Source organism: Stegostoma tigrinum, chromosome 10 (genome assembly GCF_030684315.1).
Source record: "Stegostoma tigrinum isolate sSteTig4 chromosome 10, sSteTig4.hap1, whole genome shotgun sequence".
NCBI lineage: Eukaryota > Metazoa > Chordata > Chondrichthyes > Orectolobiformes > Stegostomatidae > Stegostoma > Stegostoma tigrinum.
This window is the reverse complement of record NC_081363.1, coordinates 40509625-40535914: the sequence shown is the minus strand read 5'-3', so window position 1 is coordinate 40535914 and position 26290 is coordinate 40509625. Positions and strand designations below refer to the sequence as shown.

Sequence of the window (26290 nt, the reverse complement as noted above, 5' to 3'; positions counted from 1 at the left end):
TTCATAAATAATGAAACCACAATTTCAATCTCTCTGTTCGAATTGTCAGATTGTAATCTCTTGTAATTGATAGCAAAGCCAATGGAGCAAGTGTTTCAATTTCTCAATTTTCTTATCTCTGCTCCTAACAAAGTACATGACGTGGCTAAGTGGAGAAAACACTGCAAAGATGAAAAATTTTCTGAGATGTACCAGATTCCAAATCCAATAATATCCGGTACAACACACACACAATACCATAAATAAAACTCCAATTTTATTTGAGTGGTTGATAATAAAAAAAACTATCTCCCTCCTTAAATGGCTTGTGAGAAAATTGCTTGATATAATGTGCTAATAAGTGATTCAGACTAGAGGATTTATCTTCTCAACAAATTGATTCAGTGCCTCAGACACAGGGTTAGCAGGAAGGAGGGAAACCAGTGAGACCTCCAACTTGCAATTTTTATGCAGTGATAATTGCCAGAAAATGGAGGTGTGTGGATAGGAAGATTGGAATTGGTTATGATTTTAACATTAGGTGAATAATCTACTGAATAGTAAAAACTCATGTTTACAACTTCACAATGCAGTGGCTTAATTCTTTTAGTAATAACAGGGATTATGGACTTTTCAATAAATAAGGTTGCTGGTTTCTGCTGAGATGATTACCAGTTTTTTGCTATAATTTCTTCATTTCTCATTGAAAAAGAATTTCTGGTTGCTGTTCAATTAATGGGCTCTTCATCAGTAATCTCATATGAATAGCTATTATATTATTAGAGCATTTTTAATGAAATTATTCGGAGATGTTATTACACACTCCTGGAACAGGTGGGACTTGAATCCAACACTACTGAACAAACATGTATATTCTTAGAAGATAAACACAGAATATACATCAAAAACTGATTACAATTATGTATGTCTTAGGATACATTTAATTCAAGATGCAAAAATATATGCCCAGATTTTAATAGCCTAATGGCAAAGTTAAGTTTCAATTCCAAGCATTTAAATCGTACTAAACTTTTCATAGAACAGGATCTTCATTGTTCGACTTCCTTCCTCCTCCTCCATTTCCTCCAGACATTCTGCAACACAACTCGACCCATTAACCATGTGATAGTAAAATTACGTTTGTACCATTCCCTAATCAAAGAAATATAGAAAAAATGACTTACTTATTCAACAACATTCACTCAGTTACAAGATTATTCCTAACTTAGGCATGAAACATCAGAGTATTACAACGTTGAGCAATGTATTTAAAACAATTTCCTTTATGTCCAGCACGTAAATGGTTTGACTTAAATCTGTTGACAATAATAACATCTTGACTAAAGTGAAGTTAAAATGAAGAACTTTGATAAAAATCTCAAACTTTCAATCTATTTTTTATTAGCCTCTCCATTTTCATATAGCTCTCATTCGTCTCACTACAATCTACTTTCAGGGTGGCAAAAGAACAGGACCTCTTAAAAAAATTCTGGTCAGTTTTCTCCTTTACTTATAAATGTAACGTTGCAGTACTACAAACATGTTTTACCTAAGCAACTTGCTTAAAACCGTCAGATTTATTGAACAGATCTCAATATTGGTTGGTTGGTTTACGAGTTGTAAAGCAAGTGATTATTTATTTTAAATCATTATATGTACATTGTTATAGTTGTATATATACCTATACAACTTACAGAAATAATTACAATAACATTATTCCTTATGTCCTGGAAGTAAATACTTTTCAAACTGAAAACACTGCACTGAGTTCTGATGAAGAGTCACTGTTTTCTTCCCATGAATGCTGCCAGACCTGCTGCGTTTCTCGCAATTGCTGTTTTTGTTTCAGATCTCCAGCCACAGTTTTATACAACACTGCCAATTAATTCATAGCCCTATTAATAAAATCAAACATTTAAACATTGTTTACACTATTTAAAATTTAATCAATAGGTTGACTTACTTATTGTAGTTCACATGTTTATTATAATTTATATCAAGAAATTCCTTATAAAATTCAGCCATCTCTTCTGCACTGAGAGTATTTTTTCTCCCTGAAAAATGTAATATGACCAATTAAAACCATAAGCACTGTTAATGATATAAGCATATATGATAAGCTGCTATTAAATGAAGCCACCTTGAGTAAAAAGCATCTTGTAGCTTTTTAAGAACTAGAAGCAGAACGGTATTCCGGTTATAATTTATTCTTAGCTGAGTATTTTACTAAACACAAGCAAAAAGACATAAAAAAATAAGAAACTGATTCATTTCATACTTTCCTGTTCTTTGGTATCAGAAAAAGTTTGGTTTTCAAATAGAAATAGCAGTTTTTGTTTAATTATACAATTCATTAAATAAACTTCTCAGCAGTCACAATTCAATGCAGGTGAATTTCTGCAATTTTCTTCTCACATTACTGACTCTGAAGATAAATAAATATGCTCTTAATGTTGTTAAAACTTAGTTTTCCCCCTGACATAACCAGATGCTGCGGGCTCCTTGTATTCAGGTTAACCTTTCAATAGTGCATCACAGTTTTACAAAATGACCTTGATTTTTGTAAAAAAAGTTAAAGTTGTATAACTTAGCTGAAATCATTTAAAAACTCCTTCCCATTTAGATGCACTGTTCCGAATTGGTGTTAACTAACCAGGATCTGGACTGTTCCACACTAAAAGCATGTCAATGCAGCCTAGATAACAAAGTGTGGAGCTGGATGAACATAGCAGGCCAAACAGCATCTTAGGAGCACAAAAGCTGACGTTTCGGGCCTAGACCCTTCATCAGAGAGGGGGATGGGAAGAGGGTTCTAAAATAAATAGGGAGGGAGGGGGAGGCGGACCGAAGATGGATAGAGGAGAAGATAGGTGGAGAGGAGAGTACAGGTGGGCAGGTGTCGAAGAGATAGGTGAGTCCGGGGAGGACGATCAGGTCGAGGGGCGGGTTGAATAGTAGATAGGAAATGGAGGTTTGCAACCTAGTCAGCTTTCTCAAAGTTCTAATTTCTTCATTGAGGGATATGAATATTTGCATCACACATAATAGCAAATTGTGAACATGAACCAGAACTAGGATCATCAATAAAACAAAGAATAAATGATCAAAAGAAATGTTTTGAGAGGTTTATGCACTGTTTTACCCTAAGGTGATTCGGTCAGGAATGCATGGCAACAAACTTAATTAATTGAAAACAAATATAATCAATCTGTAATATATGGACATAAGGTAAGGTCAGAGAAATAAAAAAGAGTAGATGGCTCCAGCTATATTGGCATGATATCAGACAAACGGATATCTAATGGCCAAATTTCTAGCTCCATGTTCTGGTGTGATACAATGCAAATTAGAGAATGGAATACAAATTCAGAATATTACTGAAAAAGTAAACTGTTTTTTTGTTCTATAAAATTTCTACTTAACTGAAGTGCCTAATAAAAACAGGGCCAGGGCATAACTGCTAAATCTAAAGTATAAAATTTTCACCTCTATGAAAAATGTTGCTAACTTATACAATTCAATTTAAAAGCTATACTTTACCTTCTAGTGCCTTTGTAAATTCCTCTTAAAGGGATAACCTATCAATATCCTGTGGGTTGCCATTGATTAGAAACCAAAATGGATGAGCCATATAATTACCATGGCCACAAGACCAAGTCAGAGGCTAGGAATTGTGCAGCGAGTAATTTACCTACTCATAAACCAAATTTGGTCTACCATCCTCAAAGCTCAAGTCAGGAGTGTGATGGAATATTCTTCATTTGCCTCCAACAATATTCAAGTACAAAGCAGTACTCGATTGGCAGTGCAACCACAGTTTCAACTTTTACTTCCTTCGCCACTGATGGACAGTGGCAACAGCATGTACCATCTAGACGATTATGGCAGCAACCTATCAAGGCTCCTCCGACAGCGCATTCCAAACCTTTGACCACTATCTCCAACAAGGGCAGCGGATACATGAAAATATCACTACTTGCAAGTTCCTCTCCAAGCCTCCATCATGACTTGGGAACATATCATTCTTTCACTACTGCTGAGTTAAATTTCTTCTTAATAGCACTGTGGGTGTACATACTTGCTCATGACCCACAGCAAAATCAAGGCAGCAGCTCACCACTACCTTCAAGAACAATTAGGAATAGGCATTAAATGCTAGCCTAGTCAGTAATGCCATGAACAAATAATAATAAACATTCACTCCTTGGTGGCCTGGAGCATTAATATACAAAGTCATTGATGCCTGGAATTCCCAACTGGTGTACTAATACCACAGGTATTGAGACACAACATTGGTCCACAGGGAGGAAGCACAGAAAAAGATTACAGATCAGTCCAAAAAAGCACTTGCACAACTCCTAGTGGCCAGCTACAGAATATCATTTAAAATAGGATTTGTGGCAATATGACTAGTAGGACCAATGTTGTGGCTCAATACCTGTGTGATGTTAGTATACCAGTTTCCATTTTCTGAAGAAGGGTCCCCACCCAAAACGTGAGCTTTCCTGCTCATCTGATTCTGCCTGGCCTGCTGTGTTCCTCCAGCTCCACACTGTCTTATCTCTGACTCTAGCATTGGCAGTTCTTACTATCTCTCTTTGATAGAAGGTTATCTCTTTAAGAGGAACTTACAGAGGCATTGGTCCACAGAACGAAGCGCAGAAAAAGATCACAGATCAGCCCAAAAAAGCATTTGCATAACTTCGAGTGGCCAGTTACAGAATAGAATTTAAAATAGGATTTGCAGCTGGCTAGGCAGTGGGGCTCTCTAAAAGGGAAACGAGATAATGTCCAAAAAGCTGGAAAGAAGGACCAATGCTTCAAAGTCACACAAAGCTAGTACCTGTTGCCAGAGAGCAAAACAGATATTTGGTATTGAGTTAATGCAGTCCAAAATCATGTACACCAACAAAGTAGATTACTTGATGTCAGTATCCAATCTCTACAATACCAAAATGTCAGAACTAAGGTACTATAAACTGTGTTGTATGTGATAAGAATGGTTATTGGCTGAAGTAATTCCTAGTGTTTGAACCAGGAATTTATGAGCAGAGTTTGTACTTTGAAATGCCATCAATTTAAATAATCTGCAAGTGGTTGAAAAATACTAAAATTTATAGCGGTAGAACATTGCCATCAGCCATGTATAGTATTTTATCTTCAGTGACATTAAGTTCTATGCACATTATCTCCCTTCAAAGTGAAAGTTCAACATAAGATTGGAGTTGCTTCAATAGTTTTAAAACATAAAACATGGTAATAAAGGATTTTTAAAACTAACTTTAAGACAAAGAACTCTCAAACAGTCTGATGAATATTCAGTGATGCACACTCCTCAATCAATGTCAACATTTTATACACATTCACAACAATCCAAATAAAACTACTGCACAACCTGGTTTATTTATATTTCTTAGAGTCAATGTTTTACAAGGATATTGCATGAATTTAAAAAATATTTACAGTTACCTAATTAAAATAAAAATTCAAAGATTACAGTTTACTCACCTTCCTCATCTCTTAAACCGATTCCTTTTGCCTTTAAGCGGGACTGTATGAACTTCTCTTTCTCCTGGAAAGTAATGAACAACATTTTACTGAAAACAGGTAGCTGTATAGCACTTTCACAATTCAATGCAATGTTGAATTTAAGAGCTGTGACAAGATTACTTGCCGAAAAGAAGTGAAATATTTTATGCTAAAAGCTGAAGAATTTTCCCCTCTGTGGTCTGACTTTAATTTGTGTGCATTTCAAAACAATAGAACAAGACAGTGGATATTAGTCAAAACCGGAATCTGAAACTGTCTGCTCTGAATAAAACCGCAAATCTAGGATAGAAAACTGTATGATATCCTGAGAAAGGAGTTGATTGACCCCATTATTGTGCTGGAGGTAAGTCTGGGTCTGCTGTCTTATTGACTTCTACGAAGGGGAAGAAAAAACGTCACTATGGCGCAGAGTGCAGATAGGATAATTTATTCTTTGATTTTTTTTCTTAAGTTTTCCTCCCTCTTTACCTTTGGGGCGGGGGGGGGGGAGGAATCTCTTTCCTTAAGCTGCAAGCAGCATTGCTTTCTCCATCAAACACAAGTTTGTTACGTTCTAAAGAGGAACAATACAGAGATGTGTGACAAAGTTCTGGAGCTGTAAGAAATCACAAATGGATGTTATGGACCAGAGATGAAATCTTTGATGGAAAGAAAGAAATAGCAACATTATGGACAAGTGAATAAAAGACAAAGATCAAAAAAATTGTTTAAAAAGGATGCATAGTAAAAAGAATACGTAATTGTATGATTATCCAAATTAATGGAGCCAAAATATAGAATCATACGATGAGCCAAATTTTATGATATTGGAGGTAAAGAATGCTTTGAAATTGGCAAATACAGGAAGCATTTCAGACATAGACGAAATAACAAGAGGACATCTAAAAATCCCTTGGAGAAACAGGAATAAAAGTATTAACAGAAATGTGTGATCAAATATATATAGCAAAAAAAGTGTATATTTCAAGTGTCTTTAGGCATTAATTATTGAAGTGATCTAAGAAACTGAAAGCTATGCAGTGCAATCAGTTTAGAACTATAAGCTGAATGAATTATCTTGTTAAAGTGATCGTGAAAAAGCATAATAGAAAGAAAAACACAGCCAAAGTAAAAACTAGTAAAATGCAGTCTGAATTTTAACTGTAGTAGGAACAAGGAAGGGAATATGTAACCCAAGAACAATCTTTGATAAATGTCTATATGTTTACAAGAAGATTAACAAAATGTTGCACAGATCTTGAGAAAGCGTTTGATTGTGTTCATCACCAAAAGCTACTGGATGTGCTGCTGAACTGTGATATTTAAAATTGTACTCTGGGGTTTATATTGCCTGTCTTTGTTAATCCTATTGAAAATGTGATACTTCGCATATCTAAACTGGCTGGATTGCTGATTTGCGATGCAATGATGCCAACACGTTCAATGCCTGCACCAGCTAAGGTTACCATGCAGGATTCTCCTTCTCAACCTCTTCCCTCACCAGAGAAATGGTTACTTCCAGGTTAAACTACAATTAATTGTCTCTCTCTAATGAGAGAGTAGCCCTATAGTCCTCTGGGCGTATGGGGACTTTGCCTTTGCAGACATATCATTGACAAAGCCTTTGTAAGAGCCTCCATGACTTGTGTCAAGAAAGGCAGTCCATCAGCAATGTGCTCTGCAATCAAACATAGCGCCAACTCACAGATCTTTTTGGCTTGTGATTGACCAAAATACAAAAGGTTCATCAAGAAATATACCAAATCTCGATCAGTCGGGAAATCAAGGTACATAGGGAAAGGGCAGGAAAGTGGACATGGCAATGTTGGACAAAACATTTCTAATTGAGTGGCAGAGCAGGTTTGAGGGGCCAAACAAACTACTCCTTTCCTAATTCTAATGATCTTAATACAAAAATACTTTCTCAGGATTGCACAGAGATGTTAGAAAGTATACAAACCTCCAAACAATGTATAAATCTAACTCTTCAAGCACATTCTGCTCCTCATGTAGTAGAGTTTTCAGATTTCACATTGGACTAAACAGTCATCTCAGAACACAAAAAACCGACGGGGGAAGGCTAGTCATCCTCAATCATGAGGGACTATTTAAAAACCTGATTTTAAACTTGCCTACTTTAAATTACATTTGTCACTTGGTCACCCATTCCACCAATCTGTCCTCTTTAAGTCTATTACCATCTACCTCGCTATTCAGCAGACTTTTAAATTGTAAGTGGTTGTGGCCCAAGTAATGACCTCTGGGAAATGCCATCCTTCAGTCCAAAAATGTCCACGTTTATTCTGTTTCCTGTCACTTGACCAATTCTGCATTTACGTCACCCCTTTTATTACATGGGTTTCAACTCTGCCGGTAAGCCGATACAAAACATTTAATGAAACCCCTCTTTGAAGCCTATACACCACATCAATGGCTAACCCCACTTACCACCCATCTCATCAAGTTTGTAAAAAATGGTTTGCCTTTAAAAAGGATTATGTTGACTTTCTTCAAATAATCCACATTTGTTCAAATGGTTAATTTTCTTCTAGACTACGATTTCTAAAAGCTTTCATATCCCTAAGTTAAAACTGACTGTAGTTGCTGGTTTTGTTTTCAGAAGAAAAGTCCATGTAGAACATTGTGTGGAGGCTACTTGTTTTTCTAAACTGAGGAAGCACATTAATGTGGCTAATGCAGGTATTTTGCCAGTTGTCACAAAATACATCATTTGAAATTGCATTAATATTAAGGCCCTGCATTATCTATATCATCTTCCAGGGACATAAAAGATGCATTGCATTCAGTAACTGAAATCAATACAATTACTCTAGCAGCTATTCTTTTAAATCCTTTGAGAATTTTGTTAAAACTGCAGTAGAGCTTCAGCACGAGTTGTGCAATGTAAGTTCAGTGCTTTTGGACAAAATCTTAAAGAGCTGTTAGGCTCAGTACTTAGTGTTCCAGAGCTGAAGCCTGATCAAGACCATTTGCAGAACTGTTTTAGAAAGAGCTTGTGTACATTTTAAAGTTGGAAAGAACATTTAGTACTTTTATTTTAACAGTTGGCCAAATAAACCTTATATTTCGAAGTTAATGGTTGGTTAGCTCAGTTGGCTTGATGGTTGGTTTGCTAAACAGGGACACCAAAAGTGCAGGTTCAATTTCCATAAAAAATTGCTGGGCAAGATTTCACTTTAAAAGCTTTACTATTAGAAACTTACCAAATAAAAACAAATTTTAATTCTAGTTAACAGTCGATGGAGAATTTAAATTAAAAAGGTCACTTTCACTTTAAATACTTGATACAACAGATTTATACCTCACATAACTACAAGCACTCACTTGCTGCACAAATATGGCATCACGTTCTTGTTAAGTGTCTTGTGCAAATTATACTTTATCTCCTTGGTCTTGTACTCTATGCTTGTTAATAAAGCTAAGGGCACTGCATAATTTATTACCTGCTTTATCCACACGTCATGCCACCTTCAGTGATCTGTGCACATATACATCCAGGACCTTCTGCTCCTACCCCCAATTTAGAAATATATCTCCTACTTTATACTGTTCTTCCAGTCATAATGCATCACCTCGTTTGTCAGCTATATACCCACTCCACCAACTTGTCAACGTCCTTTCGGAGTTCCACACTGCCTTCCTCACAGTTTGCAACTGTGTCAAGTTTTGTCATCTGCAAACTTCAAGATTGTTCCCCATACAATAATCAGCATAATACAATATCAGCTCCCAAAATCAGCCCATGGGAACTCCCCTGTAAATCATCCTTTGGCCCAAAAAATATCTATTGACCTTTAGTCTCTGTTTGCTGTCACTCAGCCAATTTTGTATTCATTTTGCTGTCTCTTTTATCCCATGACCTACAATGTTTCTCATTATAATGCAAATGAACCACTCACACAGTAGTTTAGTGTAAAGGTAGCCTGCACTTTTGCTGAGGTCTAAAATCATTTTTCAAAGAAAAAAAAATCATTCATCGGGAATGTGGATGTCACTGGCTAGGATAGCATTTATTGTGTTTCTAATTGCCCTTGAGAAGGTGATGGTCAACTGCTTTCTCAAACCACTGCAATCCACACAATCTTAGGAAATGCACAATATGGTTATGGAGGGAGTTCGTACCTTCATATTTGATTTACACTCCAGGTTAATCATTCGACCAAATCAAAATTAGCTTCTGTGGAAAATATTGCACTGCCTATTTGCGTATGTTTGCTAAGTCAAAAAAAATTAAACCAGAGAGTAGTGCAGAAGTAATCCATCAAGTAGACTGCAATAATTCAAGAAGGCAGCTTAGCACAATCTTCTCAAAGGCAATTAGGAATAGGGAATAAATGTCTTTTTTTCCCCAGCAATACACAGAACCCACAAAAAAATGAAAGCAATTAGAGTGAATTATGAAAAGTTGGATAACCATTAATGCAATTTAATAGGACTTAGAGCATAAGTGCAATACCACATATTAAAAATGAAATAATTGGAGATTAATATTTCAAACAACATTTGAATAATAAAATACGAAAATCAGGTAATCCATGTAGAAAGACCATTTATAAACTTTAAATGACAAAGCACCTGTTTAGGGCTCGGACAATAAAAGAAATGCAAGCAAGAGCCTAAAACTATAATCCCTGTTGAGAACAATAAATTTAACAAGAATTCCAAAAGAAAGAAAATTGCTGGGCAAGATTTCACTTTAAAAGCTTTACTATTAGAAACTTACCAAATAAAAACAAATTTTAATTCTAGTCAACAGTCGATGGAGAATTTAAATAAAAAAGGTCACTTTCACTTTAAATACTTGATACAACAGATTTATACCTCACATAACTACAAGCACTCACTTGCTGCACAAATATGGCATCACGTTCAATCTCTCAGTCTTTACAAGCCAGCCTTCATTTGTTCGATATCTGACCAGCCATCCATCAATTTTAGCCCTCGGGTTGTATTCATTGGTAACCTTACTCCATCGTGGACAGTTATTACCCACAAGGTGCATGTTTATGAACCTTCTATCACTCAGGTCATAACCATTCCAATGGTACAGGATCTCCAGGCTGTCCCTTCTCCAATTTCATTCAAAGGAAGAGTGGGATCTGGCACTATTTCAATAGCAATGAATACTTTCCAAGACACAATCCCTTGTTCTTCCTGTCTTCAATGTTTTGTCCTTTCCAACAGTGTAATGCATGTAACATTCTCAGGCACCTGCTTCAACACAGGAACTGTTTAAAGATTGCTAAACAGAAAATGATTCCATTCAAAAAGCCTTCGCACATATTCTCAATGTTGTGAACTGCTGCTTCTTAGTTGTTGACAACCAGACATTTCTCAGAACCCAAACAATGGTAGAATCAGGAAACCAATAAACTCTTTATCAAAATCCATTTTCTTCTCCAAGACACATCACACAAAAAAAACAGGCTTTTCCCAGCGTATAGGCCATCACAGTAGTCATGCGTACTGATGACTGATTTGAAATGTCTGCCACTAAAAGGCATACAGCAGTCAGGATTGTTCCAGCAGAATCAAAGCTCTTTTCTATTTAAACTAAACAGATGGCTGTGTAGAAACATATTTGTTGGGATCAGGCTAGGGAAAGTTGAAAACAATAAAAGTAAAATATATATGAAATAAATTTATGTGCTCCACTTCTTTCAATGGAATGCAAATATACTCTCATCATACAGTGGCATTGGACCAGTGGTACCGACATTGCAAATTTGCTAATTCTCTCTCTTCCTCTAGGGCCAGTTGCAAAGAAGATCCAAGTGACCAACTCTAACAGAAATGTTAATTGGCCAAAAACTAAACTGTCCAAACAGGGTTAATTGCAATTATAGAGTCTCCAAAGTTCAACTGCTGTACCATATCCCACCAGCATCCACTCATTCTTTATGTTCTAGTGCCTTCTCTGGGATTTTGTCTTGAAGAATATTAGATGCTGAATGGGAAGTGTAATTAGTTGTGCTAGAGCCAGTGCATGAATTTTGTGGAAGTACAGTAGGTTGCTGTGGTTAGCAAAGAGGAGATTATGGGTCACTGGAGGATTCCTTTTTTGTTTGTAGAGGGAAGAGGGAGGTCCTAGCATCCCACATCTGTTCTAAAAACAAAATCTATCCTGCAATCAGTATCTGTGGGATTAGCCTTTCATTTTTACACATGTATATGGAATTTAATAATTTACTTATACACAGAAACAGAATATTGAGAATGATAGGAGGAATCAAGGCACTGTCGGTGCAACAGCAGATCAGAGGCTAGGAATCCTGCAACGAATAACTCTCCAATTGACTCCCCCAAAGCACACCCACCATCTAAAAGGCACAAGCGAGGATTGCAACAGGAAAAAAAGAAATCCCACCCCAAGGCAAAGAATAAGTTACAGATTCTAACATTTTCATTTTATGCTGTTTCTGCACCTATATTTGGAAACACATTGTTAAATTTTTATCAGCTCAAAATAATTTTTAGGCTTTAGTAGTTCAAGTTCCATCTCCATTTCTTAATGGACTGCAAGTGACAAGCAGTTGAAACAGTGGAACATTAACTACTTAGCAACAGTGGGAAAACATAGCAAAATTATGAGACAACAAATAATTGACTCTTCTCAGTATAAAAAAAACTATCAATGCAGGTTCTAAGATTTACAATTTATTTCCCAGTCTGCATTCTGCAGCAACTGTGATAGCAATGTGCTAGTTAATTATGTTTGGTACTAATATAGCAGGAAGGTCAAGCAATGTGGGGAATCAAATATTTGACAACAAATACTTTGTAAATTGTTCTTTTAGATCAGTATATAATTGTTTTAATACCTTTAACTTTGTTCCAATGTAAAATGCAGTTCAGGTTAACAGACAGAGATAAATATGAAAAAAAGCTGGCAGTGCCACCTAGAGATAAAAGAATGAGACGGTAAAGGAAATTTATTGCATTACACGTTCAATATAATTAAGCATTCGTTTCACATTATGAAATAATAATGACACAGAATAAGTACAACAAGGAATGTGTCTGCAGTCATGAGACCTTTAATATTAGAAACTAATTAGGTAGTTCTGCAGACAGTGCACATAGCTTCAGATGTTCCTAACATTTGGTAGTTCACAGTGGAAGATCTACAAGTTTAAAAAAATACATCAGGCAAATTAGAAGAGAATGTCAATTCACCCGACTGCAATGATAACACAACCCTAAGCTTAACTGAGGTCATTTAAGATTATATATAAACAAACTACCCAATTTTAGTTGACATTTAAAATTCCACTTGCATCTCTGGTCCAAAAATTGCAATATGTTCATTCATGGGATGAGGGAGTCACTAGTTCAGCAAGTATTTGTTGTTCATCCCTGGTTGCCCTTGAGAAGGTAGATCATCATCACCATTTTCTGCAGTCCATTTGCTGTAGGTAGATTCACAATGCTATTAGGGATAGAGTTCCATACTTTTAACCCAGTGCAGCTGAAGGTACAGCGATATATTTCCAAGTCAAAATTGTGAATGGCTTGAACAGCAACTTACAGACAGTGGTGTTCTCATGTATCTCAGATGGCAATGGTCACATGCTGGAAAGGTCCTGTCTCAAGTAACCTTGGCAAATTCCCCCAATACATCATATAGATGGTACACATGGCTGCTGAGTTTTGGTGGTGGAAGAAGTGAATGTTTGTGGATGTACTGCCAATCAAGCCAGATGCTTTGTCCTGGATGTTGTTAAGCTTCATATGTGTTGTTGGAGCTGTACTCAAACAGGTAAGTGGATATTTCATTGCACTTCTGACTTGTGCCTTGTAGAAGGTAGATATACTTTAGGCAGTCATTATGAGAGCTACTTGCTGTAGGACTCCTAGCATCTGATCTCGTCTTGTACCCACAGTATTGACACAGCTATTCAATTTTGGGTCAACGGGAACCCCCAAGATGTCAACATGGGGGTATTCAGCAATGGTAATGCTATTGAATATCAAGGGATGATGCTTAAATTTTCTCTTTTTGGGGATGGTCATTGCATGACACTGTGTGGCATGAACATTAATTGTCAACCCAAATGTTGGAATTGTCTAGGCCTTGTTACATTTGGATATAGACTTCTTCAGTATGTGAAGAGTCATGAATGGCACATAACATTGTGCAATCACGGGCAAACATCCCTACCTCTGGCCTTGTGATGGAGGGAAATTTACTTATGAAGCAACTGAAAATAGTTGGATTAAAACATTGAGGAACTCCTGCAGAGACACCGTGACCCCTTACAATCATCATTGTGCTAGGTTCAAATCCAAGTATTTTTCCCCTATTCCGATTAACTCACATTTTGCAAGGGCTCTTTGATGCCGGACTCAGTTAAATATGGCCCTGCTGCGAAGGGCAGTCATTCTCAATTCACCTCCGGAATTAACGTCTTTTGACCTATTTAAACGTGGTCAGGAGCAGAGTGGTTCTGATGGAACCCAAATTAAGTGTCATGAGCAGGTTATTGCTGAGGAAGTGCTTTTTGAGAGCACTTGTGACATCTTCCAAATTTTTTTTGCAGTTGAGAGTAGATTGATAAAGTAATAATTAACCAAGTTGGAGTTGCCCAACTTTGCGTGTTGAAGATACCTGGGCAATTCTTCACATTGTCGGGTAAATGTCAGTGTTGTAAGTGGACTGGAACACAGTCTGGCTAGACATGTGGCAAGTTCTGGAGCACATATCCTCAGTACTCATGCCAGAATACTGTCAGAGCATATACCCTTTGCAGTATCCAATGGTCCAGCCATTTCACAATGACACATGGAGCAAATCGATTTGGCTGAAGACTGACATCAGTGATGCTGGTGACATCTCAAAGAGACAAAGCTGGATCATCCACTTGACACTTCTATAGCGGATCGGTGTTGCATATTTCAGCCTCGTCTTTCTGATATAGCATTGAGGACTTAGGGCACCCCTCCTCCTCCAGCAAGTTAACTGTACGCCATCATTCATGACTGGATGCAGCAGGACTGCAAAGCTTAGGTCTTTGTCTAACATCAGCTGTTTAAAACAGAGGCAGTCCTGTTTTGTAGCTTCACCAGGTTGGCACCTCATTTTTAGGTACATTTTATGTTGCTCCAGGCATACCCTCCTGCATGCTTCATTGAGTGAGGATTATGAGGGATATGCCAGGGTGCAGATTGTGTTCAAGTACAATTTTGCTGCCACTGATGGTTCACAGCGAATCTTGGTTGCCCAGCCTCGAGTTGCTCATGTCTCTCATTTATTACAGTGAAAATGCCACACAACATGATAGAGGGCTCCTTCAATGAAAAGATGGGACTTTGTCTTACTGACTCTGACTCTTACTGACACTGTCAAAGACAAATGCATCTGCAGCAGATAGGGTGAGGTCAAGTACACATTTCCCATTTGTTAGTCCCCTCACCACCTTCTGCAGATTCAATTTTGTAGCTGTGTCCTTTAGGACATGACCAGATTAGTCAGCAATGGCACTGTGCACTTTGAAAGTTTCCTACCCAGAGTTCATTCTGTATCATCATCACCCTCCATGCTTCTTCCAGGTGGTGTTCAACATGGAGGAGTATAATTCATCAGCTGAGGTGAATGTACATGGTAAGCAGTAGGCAATTACCTCGCCCAATTCTGATCTAATGTCATGAGACTTCATGGGATTCACAGTCCATGTTAAAGAGTCCCTGGGCAAATCCCTCCCTGCTGTGTATCACAATGCTGCCACACCTGCTGGTTCTGTCCAGCCAGTGGAACAGGACATATCCGTGGACGATGATACTGTTATCTGAGGCATTGTGTGTAATGTATGATGCTGTGTATGGCTATACAGGGCTGTGGCTCAACTAGTCTGCGAGGCAATTCTCCCAGTTTTACCACTTGCTCCTAGAAGTTATTAAAGAAGACTCTGCAGGGTTCACAGGGTTGAGGTTGACGTTGTTGTTTTCAGCACTTAGGTTGATGCCATTGGTTTAATTTCCTTTTGAGACTTGTTTGCAGTTGATACAACTGCATGGCTTGCTAGGCCTTTTCAGAGAGTAGTTCAGAGTCAACTACATTGCTGTGGATCTGGAGTCACATGTAGGCCAGGCCAGTAAGAACAACAGGCCTTCCCTAAAGGACTAATGAACGAGACTGGGATTTACACCAGTCAATAACAAATTTGCAGTCATTAGACTTTAAATTTTAGATTTTATTAAATTCAAAAACAGAACATTCCCTAGATCTCTGTATTATGAGTTCATTGACAATAGCACGACCTCAGACTATACAGTTGTTTAGAAAGGAAAAAGGGTAAAAAGCTTTGATCCTCTAAGGAAAGTCTGCAGAGTTTATAATGGAAAATAAGTAAATGGTAAAGAAATTAAAAAGGTATTTTCCATCTGTCTTTAGATAGAGGGTACAAATAGCATCCCAGAAATAATTGAATCAGGACAAAAATGGGAGGGAGGAACTTAAAATATTAAGACAGGGAAAAGGTCTTCTCAGATTATTAGAACTAAAAAGTGACAAGTAGCTGCTGAGATATTAAGAGTATTGTTGTTAACTTTGCAAAATTGACTAGATTTCCACATGGTCCACGCTCCAAAGAAAAACCGTAAAGATCACAAACTTGAGGGACAGGCTGCATTACCAGCCACAGGAACACTACTTTAAAAGTTTCCTTTCAAATGTTAATATTTGTCATCATGTTCCTTTACCGAAGTGTTTGTCAATTTGTTAATTGACATGTTTGTTTTTTTCAGTTTCCTCAAGAGTGTATGAAGAGACATTCACTAACATGGGCATAGAGTAGAATCAGATGTTACAAATCTGTAATGTTTCACTTTGTGAACAAATCAATATTGTAAATGGTAAAGGAGAAGTATGTTGTAAATTGTAAAGAAGTAAAAACTAGCTCATTTCTTCTTTTACTATCTAGCCATCAGGACAATAATAGAATGGTCGAAGCAAACAACATAGATATGTTTAAAGGGAAGCTGGACAAGCATTTAAGGGGGAAAGGAATGAGGAAAGATGGGAGGAGGCTCCTGTAAAGCATAAACACCTTAACAGGTTGGTTCTGACAAATGTCATGTTTTATGTCATCTAAATCCTTTGTAATCAATATAACAAAGGCTGTTTGCAGCACATGGCTTTAAAATAAACCTAGAAATTCCTGCCATTAAGAGCACAGAATACCTCAAGTCATTATAAACTTAAATTACTCATACTACTCACCTTGTTGAAAGTTATGTTCTGATTCAACCAAAAGTTCTGATTCCAGTCTTGTGTGTCCACCCTTAATTTCCTCAGCTCCTGCTCCAGTTTGGATTCAAGCTTTGGCGTATAATACTTCATAGGTCTTAGGTTTGAAAATCTATCTGGAGGGCCAACCCAGTCATGGTGCGACTCTGCAGGAGGTTGGAAACTTGAAATCTGAGAAAAGTTTATTTCAGTTTAGATAATAAATAATTAGCGTTCCTCTTAAAATTTCAGAGTAATAGCAGTTCAGACTGTGTACCCACATTTGTCGAACAATTGTCGTCACACACACATTTCATGAATGTTTGTCTAGAAATGAACGGATCTTTGACATTTTATATTAAACACTTGACTATGTGGGTACAATTGGATATGATGAGTTTAAGATACATCCTTTCATGCAGGATATGCACTTGCTCACTTTAGGTTAAGTCTTTAACATTTTAACTCTATAACATTTTCATTTAAATCAGAGATTTCTCGAATGCAAGAACTTTGACAGCAAAAGCTCAGGCTGAAAATAAACACAAAATGGTTCTCGGGATAGCGCAGCATAACTTTATGGAAGAACTGATTGATTTTGCCCACAGAGGCAGCATGGTAGCAGTTGCCATGGATCACAAAGTTTAGACAGGTCAAGGTTATGGACAGCTGCTTAATGTTTTTTCTTTGTTTTAAACAAAACTAGAAAATGCTTGAACACAAACAGAAATTAGCGGAGAAACTCTACCAATCTGGCAGCATTTCTGGAGAGAATGCAGAGTTAACATTCTGAGCCCAGTGATCCTCCCTCATAGCAGGAAAAGCTTAAACATAGCTTTATCAATTAATAACTCCCCAATAATGCTTTCAAAGTTTCTAATTAACAAAAGAAAAATGTTTTTGTATAAACAGCCAGATTCAACAATACAATATTGAAATTTGAGTGAGATAAATTAGGTTGTATTAACTTGAACTGGTATGTAGATTTGGATTGAGTCTGACGTGGTGACAGCAAGCTAACCTAGTATGTTGGATAGAAAAGAAACTGAGTAAAAATGAAATATATTTAAAATAATAAATATCATGATTTACCTAATCTGCAATTGTTTCAGGTTAAGCCAGACATGATCAATTATAGATCAAGTATGAACTGGTTCAATCTCATGCATGCTCTGAACAAGAGTTGGGATTCTGCTTTCAGAAGTTGTGTTCATTCATGCACAGAAAAACATTTCAGTCACACAATTCAAGAGAAGAGGGAAGAGAGGTTTTTTTTAAAGGAAGTGGCTGATAGCTGACTTATAAATGGTACAAATAGTAGATTTTTTTTTATCCACAGGTGTTGAAATTGCGAGATGGACCAGCTAGACTCCAACTGCCTATGAGCCACTGCACTGTTTAGAAGGGAGATCCAGGATTTGACTAGTGACAGTGGAGAATAGACAACGTAGTTCTGAGTCAGAATTATATGGGGCTTAAAAGGAACTTTTGCAGATGTGGTATTCCTTTGTATTTGCTGCCCTTGTCTTAAGGTGGAAAAGGCTAAGAGTTTGGGAGGTGCTTTTTGAGGAGACTTAGTGAGTTTCTGCAGTGCCTCTATGCAACAGTAATGGAGGGATTGAGGATGCTGTATGAGATGACAGTCTAGTGGCTGCTTTGTCCTCATGTTGATTTTGTGGAATGATATTGAAGTTGAAACCATCCAGGCAAATGGAGAGTATTCCATCCCACTCCTGACTTACATATTATAGATGACCAACACGATCTGGGGAGACAGGAGGGGAGGTATTTGCTGCAGATGTCCATGCCTCTGGCCCATTGCAGCTGCAGTATTTACATCGCTGATCTAGTTCAGTTTTTGATCAATGTTAACCTACAGAATGCTGATAGCAGTGAACTCAGCAATGATTATGTCCATGAATGTAAGGGATCATGATTCAAGTCTCTCTTGTTGGAGATGGTAATTGCCTTTTACCTGTGATGCAAAAAAGTTACTTGCTAATTATCAGTCCAACACTGGATGTTGTTCAGGTCTTACTGCATATTCACACAGATTGCTTCACTCTCCGAGGAGTTGTGAATTATGCTAAGAAGTGTGCAATGAACATCCCAATTTCTGACCATATTGATTGATGAAGCATCTGAAGATGGCTGCGCCCTAGGACATGACCCGAGAAATGCCTGATGTCCTGGGACTGAGATGAATGACCTCCTACAATCTCAACCAATTTGCTTTGAGCTAGGTATAATTCAACCAATTGAATGCTTTGTCCCCGCCATTCCCTCCTGCACCCCCCCAACCCCGATTCTGACTGGCTTCAGTTTTGGTAGGGTTCCTTGGCGTCATACTCAGTCAAAAACAGCTCTTTTGACTTATAAAATGTCAAGGGCATTCACTCTCTCCTCAAATCTGGAGTTGTCAATGTTTGGAACAAGGCTGGAATAAAGTCAGAAAATGAGCAGCCCCAAGCATCCGACAGCAGGTGTTACTGATCGAGGGCCATATTACTAGCATAATTCCATCAGCTTGTGGATGGTCAAAAATAGACAGAAGGGGTGGTAGTTGACTTTGTTGGATTTATCCCAGTTGTTGGAGTCAGGGGATACCTGGGCAATATCCCACATTGTTAGGTGGATGCCAGTGTTGTAACTATAGCGGAACAGCTTTGTAGAGGACTACAGCTAATTCTGGAACACAGATCTTCAGTACTATTGTTGGAATGTTGTCAGGACCCATATCATTCGCAGTATTCAGTGACTTTGCCGTTTCTTGATTTGTGAATGCAGCTCTGCTGAGTAACAATACTAAGACAATACAATCACAAGTCTGCATGCGAACAATTTAACTAAAGCTTCAATGAATTGAACAAAATTGTTCTTCCACTCAGAAAAAAACCAACATTTTGACTGGTGATCTGTGAAGTGCTATTATATAATTTAAATTACTGCAGTGCTGTTCAATGAAGCTTCTCTTCCAGTAGTGAAAACAAAAATGACTTTGTTAAATACAGAAGTTAATTAATGAAATCACATATCACTAACTTATTCATTTTACTATCTCAAATTCAAATTAGTGTGATTGAAAAAGAACAGGCCAGAGGTAGTATGAATAACTCAAAATGCAAATATGTATTTTGTTCAAATGAAACATTGTACGCATGGATTGGGTATCTTGAAACAACAGATAGATGGCACATTGAGCAAATTTATACTTGGCATATATTGTACCAATGAATTCATGTGGTCTGTCAGTGCACAAGTCTTTCAAAGTTCTGTAATTAAAAACAGCCAAATGAATAAGTTTAATTAGATACTAATATATTTCCATTTCTTCCCTTCTGACAAACACAATTCCAATGGTCTAAAGAGAAATATTAAACATTGTTTTTAGTAGGAAATATTCTAGCAGATCAAGTGGACATCAAAAGGCCAATAACGCATCCAAGCTTCCCCTCAATAATCTCCTCAGAAAGACTTGCATTAATTAAGATATTCCAAAGAGCTTTACAGACATTATGAAATACAGATACACAGACTGTGTTATCACTGGAAGAAATGGTTTGCAGTTGTGCCAGAAAGAATCACAAATGTTTTTCCTGCAAAGAATTACTACAGCAGTGTAGTTTTGATACATATGCCTAACAGTACAGGTTTTATAGATAGTTGCCGACAGAAGTCCCAAGTGATTAAACAATCATTGATGCTGGTGTAATATAGGAAATGCAGCAACCACATGAAGCTCTCACAACAGGAAATGTGAATATAGAACATAGAACATAGAACAGTACAGCACAGAACAGGCCCTTCAGCCCACAATGTTGTGCTGACCATTGATCCTCATGTATGCACCCTCAAATTTCTGTGACCATATGCATGTCCAGCAGTATCTTAAATGTCCCCAATGACCTTGCTTCCACAACTGCTGCTGGCAACGCATTCCATGCTCTCACAACTCTCTGTGTAAAGAACCCGCCTCTGACATCCCCTCTATACTTTCCTCCAACCAGCTTAAAACTATGACCCCTCATGTTAGCCTTTTCTGCCCTGGGAAATAGTCTCTGGCTATCAACTCTATCTATGCCTCTCATTATCTTGTATACCTCAATTAGGTCCCCTCTCCTCCTCCTTTTCTCCAATGAAAAGAGTCCGAGCTCAGTCAACCTCTCTTCATAAGATAAGCCCTCCAGTCCAGGCAGCATTCAGTAAACCTCCTCTGAACCCTCTCCAAAGCATCCACATCTTTCCTATAATAGGGCGACCAGAACTGGACGCAGTATTCCAAGTGCGGTCTAACCAAAGTTTTATAGAGCTGCAACAAGATCTCATGACTCTTAAACTCAATCCCCTTGCTAATGAAAGCCAAAACACCATATGCTTTCTTAACAACCCTGTCCACTTGGGTGGCCATTTTAAGGGATCTATGTATCTGCACACCAAGATCCCTCTGTTCCTCCACACTGCCAAGAATCCTATCCTTAATCCTGTACTCAGCTTTCAAATTTGACCTTCCAAAATGCAACACCTCGCATTTATCCAGGTTGAACTCCATCTGCCACCTCTCAGCCCATCTCTGCATCCTGTCAATGTCCTGCTGCAGCCTACAACAGCCCTCTATACTGTCAACGACACCTCCAACCTTCGTGTCATCTGCAAACTTGCTGACCCATCCTTCAATCCCCTCATCCAAGTCATTAATAAAAATTACAAACAGTAGAGGCCCAAGGACAGAGCCCTGTGGAACACCACTCACCACTGATTTCCAGGCAGAATATTTTCCTTCTACTACCACTCGCTGTCTTCTGTTGGCCAGCCAATTCTGTATTCAGACAGCTAAGTTCCCCTGTACCCCATTCCTCCTGACCTTCTCAATGAGCCTACCATGGGGAACCTTATCAAATGCCTTGCTGAAGTCCATATACACCACATCCACAGTTCGACCCTCATCAACGTTTCTAGTCACATCCTCAAAGAACTCAATAAGGTTTGTGAGGCATGACCTGCCCCTCACAAAGCCGTGTTGACTGCATTTAATCAAGCCATGCTCTTCCAGATGGTCATAAATCCTATCCCTCAGAATCCTTTCTAACACCTTGCAGACGACAGACGTGAGACTTACTGGTCTGTAATTGCCGGGGATTTCCCTATTTCCTTTCTTGAAGACAGGAATTACATTTGCCTCTCTCCAGTCCTCAGGTACGACTCCAGTGGACAGCGAGGATGCAAAGATCTTCGCAAGTGGCGAAGCAATTGCATTTCTCGTTTCCCAACGTAGCCGAGGACAAATCTGGTCTGGGCCTGGCGACTTGTCAATCTTAATGTTTGACAAAATTTTCAGCACATCAGCTTCCTCTATCTCTATCTATTTCAGCATGCACACCTGCTCTTCAAAGGTTTCATTCACTACAAAGTTCATTTCTTTCATAAAGACCTGAGCAAAAAACTCATTTAGGGCTTCCCCTATCTCCTCAGACTCCACACACAAGTTCCCTATGCTATCCCTGATCGGCCCTACTCTTTCTTTGACCATTCTCTTATTCCTCACATAAGTGTAAAATGCCTTTGTGTTCTCCCTAAACCGTTCTGCCAAGCCTTTCTCGTGCCCCCTCCTGGCTCTCCTCAGACCATTTTTGAGATCTTTCGTCGCCTGCCTGTAATCCTCTAGAGCTGAGCTTGACCCTAGCTTCCTCCACCTTATGTAAGCTACCTTCTTCCTTTTGATGAGAAGCTCCACCGCTCTCGTCATCCAAGGTTCCTTTATCTTACCCCTTCCTGCCTGTCTCAGAGGTACATATTTATTCATCACTCGCAACAACTGTTCCTTATACAGTCTCCACATGTCTATAGTGCCTTTACCATGGAACAATTGCTCCCAGTCCATGCTTCCTAACTCATGTCTAATCGCATCATAGTTTCCTCTTCCCCAATTAAATATCCTCCCATTTTGCCTAATCCTCTCCTTCTCCATAGCTATGTAGAATGTGAGGCAGTTATGGTCACTATCACCAAAATGCTCTCCCACCACAAGATCTGATACCTGCCCCGGCTCGTTTCCGAGCACCAAGTCTAGAATGGCCTCTCCCCTCGTCGGCCTGTCAACGTACTGAGTTAGGAAACCCTCCTGAACACACCTTACAAAAACAGCTCCATTCAAATCTTCTGCTCGAAGGAGGTTCCAATCAATATTGGGAAAGTTAAAGTCACCCATTACAACAACCCTACTACGTCCGCACTTTTCCAAAATCTGCCGACCTATGCTTTCTTCAATCTCCCTGCTGCTATCAATTTCTTTCAGTGTTTTTTTAATAATGCAGAGGATGGTGGGGGTGTCTGGAATTCGCTGCCTGGGTAAGTGGTGGAGGCAGAAAATGAAAACTCTTCAACATATCTGAATCTGCACTTTAAATGCTGTAAGCTGCAGGGCTACGGCCTGTGGTCAGGAATAAAGAATTAGAAAGATCATCTGGGTATCTTTGGGACAGACTGAACAAGATGTGCCAAACGGTCCCATTCTGTGCTGTATCATTTCTATGGTTCTGTTTTGACTGGGTGATAAATATTAGCCAGGACAAAAGGATAACTTCTTTGTAATTCTACATAGTATGAGGGGATTTTTTTTGTCCATGTGAGAGAACATGCAGTGTGAAAAAACTTGAAAAATCTGTGGATGCTGTAAATCAGAAACGAAAACAGAAGTTGCTGGAAAATCTCAGCAGGTCTGGCAGCATCTGTGAAGATAAATCAGAGTTAACGTTTCGGATCCAGTGACACTTCCTTGGAGCAGTTGGTGGCGAGGAAAATGTCAGTTTATGTGCTGAAGATCGGGTGGAATGAGTGGGTTGGGAGTGAACGATAGGTGGGAATAGTGTCCAAAGACAGAGAAGAACAGTTGGACAGACAAAGGAGTGGATAATGATCTGGCTGGGAGGGTGAATAGCTGTTAATGGAGACGGTTATTGGCTAACAATAGATAGTGTGTAATGGCAGAATATGTGAAAACAAGGCCTGGTGTGTAAAGTAGGGGTCTAAGTCATGGAAGAGTTCAGGCCCTACAATTATTGAACTTGATATTGAGTCCGGAGGGCTGCAGGGTCCCCAAGCAGGAAATGAGACGTTGTTCTTCCAGCTTGCGCTGAGCTTCACTGGAACTGCAGCAAGCTAGAGACAGAGATGATGGCCAGGGAACAGAATGGTGTGTGAAAATGGCAGGCAGAGTCTTTTTTTGTGAGCAGAATGCAGGTTCTGTGAAGTGGTCACCCAGTCTATGCTTTGTTTCCCCAATGTACAGGAGACCACATCATGAGCAGTGAATGTAGTAGACTAGATTGTGCAAAGTTCAGGTAAAGTGTTGCTTCACCTATAAAGTATGTCTGATCCCTTGGATACCGAGGAGGGTGGAGTTAAATAAGGAAGTCTAGCGTACTGGCCTTGATATTACAGAGGCTGAGCGCCTGCTCTTAGATAGATCCTCCTATTGTACCTGGATCATGACCTCACCATGACACATCAGACCATTGTATCTCTCACGGTCAGTGACCTCAGTTCAACCGTCACTGCCTCGAAGCTGATAGTTCCCCCAGCTCCACACAGCTCGCTTCTACCTCCTTCCGAAAATCCATAAACAGGACTGCCTGGGCAGACCCATCGTTTCAGCCTGCTCCTGTCCCACAGACCTCATCTCTTACTATCATGATTCAGTCTTTTCTCCCCGTTCCAGTCCCTGCCCATATATGCCTGAGATTCCTCTGACACTCTATTCCGGTTTCAGAATTTCCAGTTTGCAGGCTCCAGCCACTACCTTTTAACTCTTTACACATCCATCACCCCCCCACACACAGAATGGTCTCAGGGTTCTCCACTTCTTCCTGAATGGAGGCCTGAGCTGGCCCCACCCTCCTTCACACCCTCAACAACTTCATTTTTAACTTCTCTCATTTGCTTCAGGTCAGAGGGATGGCCATGGGTATCCACATCAGCCCAGTTACTCCTGTCTCTTAGTTGGGAACATGGAACATTTCTTGTTCCAGTCCTATTCCACTCCCACCCGCAACTCTTTCTCCAATATATTGATGATATTATCGGTACTAATTCCATCTCTCATCAAGAATTGGAAAAATTCTTTGATTTTGCTTCTAATTTCCACCCCGGCCTAACTTTCACCTGGTCTATCTCTGGCTCTTCCCTTCGTCAGCATCTGTTTCCATTTCTGGGGACAGACTAACCACTACATATCCACTATAAACCCACCGACTCCCACAGTTACGTGGATTATACATCCTCGCAATTCTGCCTTCTCTAAAGATTTCAGTGCATTCTCCCAGTTCCTCAAACTCGGTCGCATATGCTCCTATTGGGCCAACTTCAACAAGGGAGCTTCTGAAATGTCCACCTTCTTCCTCAACGATTCCCCAACACCATTGTCAACAAGGCCCTCAACCAGATTCGACCCATCTCTCACACATCTGCCCTCAGCCCCTCTCTTCCCTCCCACAACATTGATAGGGTCTCTGGATTAACAGTCCAGCAATAATACCACTAGGCCATTTTACAATTTTACAGGTCTGATTGAAAAAGAGATTCACAAATTACGTCTAATGAGGGGAAGGCATGAAGCTTTTCCTGAAAAGAACTTCTACAGCACTGGAATTTTTGATGTATGTACTTCATAGCAAAGTAGCAATCAATCTTTGATTGCAGTCAGTCTCAATTAGTCTCAAAATAGCTATCGGATGAAAGCAGCTACAACTCAAACAGCTCAATATCCAAGACAAGACAGCCCACTTGACCATCCCATTCACCACTTTAAACATTCATTCTTTATGGCAAACTGCATGACACGGGTGGCTGTAATGTGTACCATGCAATACACTGCACTAACTCTCAGAAGGTTTTTCCGCCAGCGTGTGCTAAATATTTTAAGATACTGCATCCAAAACGCAAAGGCTACAATTGCGGCATTTAACATGACAGCTTGAGATGGCTGATATACGTGAACGATTCTGCCAACGGATGAAAATTTTCCTCCATTGTCCACTTCTAACAATAATATTCAGCATCCACGCTGAGTTATCTCTTAATAAATCAAACCTTCGTTAAAGCAGTTTGCGGGGAAAAATCAAGCACAGTACAATATTATGTTTATATCCTACGTTAGGTAGATCAGGACAGTTCCCGAGAGGGTAATAAGTTTCAAATAACATCGACAGTCACCCTAGAGTTGCTTCACATTTACTAGAAACAGGAAAGTTGACATATACCTCGGTACCATTGTCACTTTGATCAGCAGCACTGCTCGAAACTGGACAGCACCTTCCTCCCAACACCACGTATTTGTCCCCTCCAGTTTCCTTTACCCGGGTACTATGAAATATTCTTGTTCTCGATAATTTTCCAACAAACGAAAAGACAGTTAGGCACCTACAGCTCATCACTGACAACACACAACCATCCGCCCTGTCCGAAGCTGTTCCAGTTTACGGCAGTAAGGAACCGACATCCTGTCGTGAAAGCGATCCGGCAGTTGGCAGGGTTTGGCTCTAC

At 39.1% G+C, this 26290-nt stretch overlaps 1 protein-coding gene across 1 annotated transcript; it reads right to left on the bottom strand.

Moving 5' to 3' along the window:
* Positions 1-34: 34 nt before the first annotated feature.
* Positions 35-26278, bottom strand: LOC125455466 (cytochrome c oxidase assembly factor 8). The gene is made up of 5 exons (XM_048537524.2): positions 26008-26278; positions 16748-16945; positions 5488-5551; positions 1943-2033; positions 35-1131 (listed from the first exon to the last, which is right to left on the bottom strand). Exons 1-5 carry the CDS (start codon positions 26176-26178, stop codon positions 1029-1031), a joined length of 627 nt encoding a protein of 208 aa, XP_048393481.1. The 5' UTR covers positions 26179-26278; the 3' UTR covers positions 35-1028.
* Positions 26279-26290: the final 12 nt, after the last annotated feature.

Coding starts and splice junctions, on each gene's coding strand:
- LOC125455466 (XM_048537524.2), bottom strand. CDS start 26,178: ATGAGCTGTAGGTGCCTAACTGTCTTTTCGTTTGTTGGAAAATTATCG. Junction 5,552..16,747: donor AGAACATAACTTTCAACAAG/GTGAGTAGTATG, acceptor ATTACTTTCCAG/GAGAAAGAGAAGTTCATACA. Junction 1,132..1,942: donor AAACATGTGAACTACAATAA/GTAAGTCAACCT, acceptor TTCTTTGATTAG/GGAATGGTACAAACGTAATT.